The 7,282-nt window shown below is 57.3% G+C and overlaps 1 protein-coding gene across 1 annotated transcript in view; it reads left to right on the plus strand.

Moving 5' to 3' along the window:
• The first annotated feature begins 552 nt into the window (after window positions 1-552).
• Window positions 553-7,282, plus strand: part of PLOD1 (procollagen-lysine,2-oxoglutarate 5-dioxygenase 1) — a 27,821-nt gene continuing 21,091 nt past the window's right edge. The window contains exon 1 of the mRNA XM_007463175.1: window positions 553-809. Within this exon, the coding sequence (XP_007463237.1) occupies window positions 734-809 (76 nt within the window). The 5' untranslated portion in view covers window positions 553-733. The remainder of the gene's footprint in view (window positions 810-7,282) is intronic.

The raw sequence follows: 7,282 nt of genomic DNA on the forward strand, positions 1-7,282 counted from the left end.
TTCAACAATGTGACCTCAGGAACAGACCTTCCTTGTCTCAGAGGTTCCCTTTGCCTCCCAGGGACGAAAAGGCAGATTAAGTGAGTCCCTTTTTGCGGGGCGGTGATGCGCTTTCTGCACTTGCAGCAGCAGGAGGGTCTTGGCAGGCGTGTGGATGCCTCTGAACACATTCCTGCCAGGCCTCGCCCACTCCAGGCTCAGACCCTCACGCGTGAGGCTCTGGATAAGGGCGAATGAAATCTGAATAGCTGAGATTTACTGAGGGCTTATCGAGGGGCTGTTCTAAGGGCACTGCAGGTAACAATGTCATTAACCCGTGCAAGGCCCAACGCATAGATACCATTATAAACCCCACTTTCCAGAGAGGAAACTGAGGCTCACGTTTATTGATACCATCAAGGCTTGGCGCGGGGTCCGGGGTATAGAAATTGTTGCCTCGCCCCCGTCTACCCTCCTCTTTTCGGTCGGAGTGAAGCCCCCGGAGACAGGAGGGAGGAGGCCGGCGGCGGAAGGACCCGGGAGCCGCAGGGACGGGCCCGCAGGCAGCTGCCCGGACTCTGAGAGGCGGCGGGTTCGGGCGAGTCTGCAGGAAACCCTTCCCCCCGGCAGCCCTGCGCGATACCGCCCCCGGGGCGGGCCCAGTGCGTGGCAGCGGGATCGCCGACCCCGTCGGGAAGTTTCCAGCCTGCGAGCGAGCGCCGCTGGACACGCCGGACGTTCCCATACACGGACCATGCGGCTCCAGCTGCTCCTGGCCCCTCTGGGCTGGCTGCTCCTGGTCGAAACGAAGGGTGATGCCAAGCCGGAGGGTGAGGGCTCTGGGCCGGGGGCGGGAGGGGGGATCCGGGGCCGGAGGTGGCGGGGGGAGGATGGGGGCAGGTGGGCTGGTCTGGGGGCTGCCTCCGTTAGGACCGGCCTGTAGGGGAGACCTGGGCTTCCGAGGGGTTCTGGGTTCAGGCCAGTTGTCCACTGACTCAGTGGTGACTTGGACAAGGCACTTCCCTTCTTAGGGCTGCGTTTCCCACTTTCGGGCAGCTGGAGGGGAGGAACGGCCCAAGTTCCGTTCATTACCGAGAGGGGCAAATAATAATAGCACTCATAATAATAAGGACGATAACTACGTTTGTGGGGCACTGGCTGTGAGTCAGACGTCGATTAAGCAGGACCCTAACCTTCGGAAGTGCATCCTTCTGTCATTTCCATTTTCCAGCTGGGAAAACTGAGGCTCCAGAGTAGATTCACTTGCCCAAGGTCACACCGCTTGTGGGCTTTGAAATCAGGATTCACACCTAGGCCTCATAACTGTGGAGTGCGGGGCACCTGGGCGGGGTGGGGGACAGAAGGGGTGGCTCACATCACCGAGCCGTTTGTACTTTCACCCGTGTCCTCAGTGGTCTGCTCTGCCCCTCCCAGGTGGGTCTTACTCTCTCCGGGTTGCACATGAGGAAACTGAGGCCCAGACAGGTGTAGTGACTGCCCAGGGGGATCCAGCTTTGGAGTGGTGGGTCTCAGATCTGCTGGACTCTAGGTCTAGGGCTTTTTCTACAACCCCAAGGCAGATTGGATTTCAAAGTGTGTCCCAGTATCCTGAGCGGGTGCTACTCTCCTTCCCAGCCCTTCCTGGACCACCTGCAGGGCCGCCCAGTCAGCATCTGAGAGCCCCAGTAGGACACAGACAACTGGCAGTCCCAGCGAAGCAGAGCCAGACTGACCACACCCTCCATCATCCCCTGTTCCCCTTGGCCCACTCTTCTAGAGAAACTGGGAACCAGAGTGGGGCAGGATGGTAGTTTAGCAGACCCTTGGGCCAGGAAAAGGGATGGGAACCACCATTTCTTGAGAACTTCCTTTGTGTTAGGTTCTGCCCAAGGCCACGCATCTCCCGTGGTAAAACAGTGGTGCTTAATCTCCATGAGGCTTGGTGTTCTAGCCTGCAAAACAGGCGTGGTGATACCTGCGTCCTAGAGCTCTTGACAAGGATTCCGTGGGATGAGGCCTGTTGGTGAGAGTTCAGCTCAATGCCCAGCCCATAAAGGCATTTTCTTTCTTGGCCCAGCGCTGCCAGCTTTCCTGGAGTATCCCAGCAGGGCAGTAAGACAGGTCAAAAAATACAGTGAGGGAGGTGCTAAGCACAGGGCTGGGCTGGTGGTGTGTGCAGAGGTCCTGTGGCCTGGGTCCAGTTGCTGGCTTTTTTCCCCCCTGGGCCTCTCTTCCCTCTGCTTTTGCTGATGTAGGCTCCCTCCACCCCAGACCATCCCAGGAGAGAAACTCCAGCTGCCCAGGGAGGTGATGAAGCCCGGGAGGTGAGTTGGAGGGACCAAATTGATGACAGGGCTTCAGGTGCCCTGACCCCTAGGAGGTGATGGGAGGGGACAGAGTAGACACAAGGCAGCCCCACAGAGGGTACAGGATTCAGGGTGTTGCTGAGATAATCCAGGTAAAGCACCTAGTAGATAGTAAGCGGGTCCCCAGGCATGTGGCGAAAGTCAGGCTGCTCTCAAGTTTGAGGCCCTGTGCTTCCCTTGCTCCATTCAGACCCTTTTGATACATAAGGAATCATTGGCCTCATTTTGCAGATAGGAAAACTGAGACCCTAAACGGTTAAACACCTGATCTCAGGTTGCCACAGCTGATTGGAAGTGGCATCATTGACTGGGACTCAGACCCTCTGCTCATTCTTGCTGACCCCCAGCTCCAGATGGGGGGGCAGGTGTTGCCGGGAGATACACGGAGAGAAAGAGGGACAGTTGTCCCTTTCAGGGTGCTCCCAATCTGAGGGAGGACACAGAGCTCCTCGCCTCAGTGGACGCCCAGTCTGATGGGGGAGACACAGCCCTCTGCTCCCAGAGAGCCCTGTGCCTGAGGGAGGAGACAGTGCCCTGCGCTGGGGGGCCCCCAGACTGATGTGGGGGACAGAAAAAGGCCTTCAACAAAGCAGCATCCAAACAAGCAAATTTGCACAGAGCTGAGGGGGTGGGAGAGTCCAGGAGCAACATGGTCCGTCCTTCTTTTTGTAGTTGCTTCTAGCTGAGCCCCCCTCTCTCCCTGGGCCCATGCCTTTCCCTGCAGGCCTTCATCTGGCCACCGAGAGGGAAGGAGCAGCCTGAGCCCGATGGCCGCTGAGACCTGAGACTCCAGGGATGCCTGCTGGGCTCGGGTGGGAGCTTCAGGTTGTGCTGTTCCGCCGGAAATGGAGAAGCAGGCAGACCCAGCTGGCTGTGTGTGTGTCAGGGCGGGGGAGCCTCAGGAGCCCTGAGGTGGCAGAAATGAGTGGGAGGCCAGACCTGGGGAAGAGGCAGGGCTGGCTCCAGCCCTGGGAATCCCCATCTCCTGGCTTCCGTTCCAGCCCCAGGTGGGTGTGGGGGATGGGAGAGGAGCTTCATTCATTCCCCCTCCCCAGAGAGCAGACTGGGTGTGTCATGACCATGCCTTGGGAGCCAAGGCCACACGCTGACCATCCAGCCCCTTGCCAGGACCCGCACTGCTTGGGGAGAGGAGGTAGCATCTGAAGGAGCACAGCCGGACAGGGCCTGAGTCCTCAGCCTTCTCTTAGGATCCCAGAGAGATGTCTGCACTCCCCGCAAGGCCTCCGTGCCCCCCACCTACTCCCCATCATTCTCACTCTCAGGAAGGCAGTTCCTCTCCATCCCTGCCCCCCAGGGCAGCACTTTAGCTCCCCGACCAGGGATTGAACCTGGGCCCTTGTCAGTAAAAGCGCAGAGTCCTAACCACTCGTGGACCGCCAAAGAATTCCCTGGTACTATTGTTATTACTCCCATTTTACAGATAAGAAAACAGAGGCACAGAGAGGCTAAGTTACTGTCCCAGCAATCCGTGGCAGTTTGCCACTCCACTCTGCTCTCTGGTTTGTCTCTGCTGACCCTGGATCATGGGTCATCCATCTGGGGAAACCACTGCTGGACTTTGAGCAGCGGGTCAGGGGGACCAAGAGCCCTGTATGTTGGGCCTCACGTGGGCCCTGGCCTCAGCCCAAGGTGGCTGGCTGGACCAGACAGAAGCAGGTGGGTGGGGCCCTGGGCCACGTTGTCACCTTGTAGGCTGCCCAGAGCTTTGGCTGTGCAGTGAGTTGGGAAGAGACCTCACCCAGTGACTGGAGCGGGTGTCCACACTGGGGAGGCCTGAGAGAAGGTGGCTGGAAATGCTGGATTCAGTCTACAGCTGGGATTCCCAGCATTCCGGGATGTTGGACAGGGAAACAGTGTGGTGAAGGGCATGGGTATTTGGAATTCCAGCTCATTTCCTTCTCACTTCGAGGTCCTGTGACCTCGAGGTTATATAGCCTCTCTGTGCCTTAGTTTCCTCACCTGTAGAAGGGGGGGTAGAAATATCACCTACCGCACAGGGTGTCGTTGGTCAAATTTGATAATGAATGTAACACGCTTCACAAGGTGCATGGCATCTAGAAAAGGCTCAACAGTGCTAGCGCTTACTAGTCATCTCCACAGGGCTCCTGAAGGCCAGACACTGCACCTGAGGCCCAAGTCACACTCAGTCCGAGTCCTGGGGAGGGGGAGGGACACCAGGGAAATAGAGACGTGGGCCTGGCCTGGCAAAGGGAGGAGCAGGTTTGTAATGGTGCTTCACCTGCTGTGCACACGGAGACTTCACGGGCCGAGGACTGACTGGGTAAGGGGATGAGATTGAGGAGGGCTTCCTGGAGGAAGTGGCCTGGGGCCTTTTCAGGGGAAGGAGCAAGCTTTGCAGGCAGGACAAAGGAATGGGGTGCCGGCTGGGTTCAGCGGACACAGTTTCATGGGGGTGTTGAGGGGTGATGCCAGGGTCCCTTAGGGGAGGGGCCTGCCTTGAGTTCTCTTGCTGTGAACCACCTCCCAGGCCCCTGCATTGGAGCCCAGAGTCAGAGGACCAAGGGATGGGTTGGACCAGCGGTTTCTAAATGTGGCTGACATCAGAAATCACCAGGGAAATGTAGGACAAATCCAGACTCCTGGGTCCATCTCAGATCTCTGGTCCTGGGGCCCAGGAATGTGGATTTCACAACCTCCCTTGTAATGCTGATATGCAGGCAGGTTTGGGGCCCTCTGCACTGGGGGATTTTGTGGGGTCCTTGGCTAGGAGAGTGGGCGTTGTGTTGCCCAAGGAACCCAGGATTTGTTAAGGCACCACTGCGAGCACCTGGCAGGAAAACTGAGTGGAGACAGGCTGGGCAAGAGGAAGGGGGCATGTGGGGAGGGTCCAGCATGGCCTGAACTGGACAGTCTCATTAGACAGATGGAGATGGACGCCTGGCCACATCCCAGGCCTGAGTGGTGCATGCAGAGGTGAAGAGAGGGGATTCTGGGTCCAGGTATCTGTGTCCAAATCATGGTGCTGCCACTTCATGGCTCCCTTGGGCAGGTTACCGTGTCTGAGTCTTGGGTTCCTCACTTTCCCTCCCCCACTTCCTGACTTCAGGAGCCCTGGTCCAATGGAGAATCCAGAATCTCACATAGATACACACGCTGGCTTTTTCCATCCATGAAATGTGACACTCTTCCTGTCCCCAGCAGCCCCTGTTGTCGACAAGAGGGCCTCAGAGCTGGGGCTCTGGCTCTGTTTGCCTGAGGGCAGACTTAACCATCCTGGCAGGAGCTGGGGGGAGCCCTTCCCCAAGTGTGAGCAGCACCCCTCTTTCCTGGACCCCAGGGTCAGATGGTGAGGTCTCCCCTCTCCACATCTGCCTAATGAATCCACCCGCTTCTGCCCCAGGTCTCTGGACCCACCCGCAGCAGATTCTTGCCAATCCTGGCTGGGCCACCTGGCACCAACACCAGCAGCCTGCCCCTCGGCTCAGCCAGCTCTGTCAGGCTGGACTCCTTTGTTCTTTTAGCCCAGGTTCCTCCTGACTTCCTGGGGAGGTCGAGGTGGGAGGGCCTTACCTGCCTGTGCTGGCCTGGCCACTTGGTGAGTCTGTTCACCCAGAAAAGTGTTAAGACCGGGACCCCAGGGAAGTAAGGCTCACCCAGTGAAACAATGATGGGCGCTGCAAAGTGGGGTCCTGACCTCTGCCCAGAGAGAGGTCAGGAGAAATCCAAGAAGGCTTCATAGAGGTGGTGGCAGAGAAGAAGTGTCACTGGCTCTGGGACGTGGAGGAAGGTTAGAGAAAGAGCACAGAGAGGGAGCCCTAGCAGGAGGGAGAAGCCCTGGCAGGAGGGAGGAGCCCAGCCAGGAGGAGGGCCCACTCAATGGAGGGAATGAGCGTGTCACCAGGCCAATCAACGGGGGCCTTGAATGCCAGAGCAAGGCGTTTGCCTCTCAGTAATAAGCACCAATAATAGCTTAGTGTGTGCCAGCATCCCAACAAGGATTTTACAGGCCTGATCTCATTTAATTAGTCCAGCAGCCCTGAGAAGTAGGTACTACTACTATCCCTATTTTACAAGGGGGAAACCAGCTCAGAAGGGTCAAGGACTTGCCCAAGGTCACACAGTTGGTAAGGAGCAGAGCTAGGAGCCTAACCAGGCCAGCTACAGGGAATTTTTATTTTTTTTCTCCTGTGCAGCACGGCTTGTGGGATCTCAGGTCCCCGACCAGGGATTGAACCAGGGCCTCAGCAGTGAAAGCCCGAAATCCTAACCACTAGGCCACCAGGGGACTCCCAGAGCCTTCACTTCTCATAGAACACAGCCTCAAAGTATGGTCTGGGAGGGGCTTCTTCACGGCTCCCAGAGATGGCATCTGGGAGCGTTTTCTGCAGGTTCTGTTGCAGAGGTGAAGCCACACTACAGAGCCCAGAGAGGTCCCTTGTTAAAAACGTAGTATAGCTGCTCTGGCCAAAGGCCAGGATTTCAAGTCAGTTTCCACTGCAGGCCAGCTCTTATTGGTTCTCACAGTTTTGGGAGAATCCAAGGCCAAGTGAGGCTCAGCAAGAAAGTCTTGTTGGGATTGATTAGCAATGTCTGCCCTGAGTGCGGACATGGAGAGCTGTGATTGTTGCCAGGCTAATGTCTGATATTGGCCAGAGACGTCCTCCTGTTGTTCAGCATTCAGAGCGAATCCTTTCCTCTGCTCCTAAATCCAGAGAGACCCGGTCTCACAATGCAAGGTGCAGACACCTCTGCTCTGGGTACTTCCTGCCACATTGGTCAGTTACCAGGTGAACGGAGCCCTGAAGGAGAATTGGGAGACCCAGGTTATGTCCCAGCTCTGTCATTAACCAGCTGAGTGATCTTAGGTGTCTCTCTTCCTACCTGGGCCCTGGGCCCTTGTCTATACATCCTGTGGGATTTGACACATCCCACTGGGCATGGTCATCCATTCCTGC

This window comes from Lipotes vexillifer, unplaced genomic scaffold, assembly GCF_000442215.2.
Source record: "Lipotes vexillifer unplaced genomic scaffold, Lipotes_vexillifer_v1.1 scaffold109, whole genome shotgun sequence".
In the NCBI taxonomy this organism is placed as follows: Eukaryota; Metazoa; Chordata; class Mammalia; order Artiodactyla; family Lipotidae; genus Lipotes; species Lipotes vexillifer.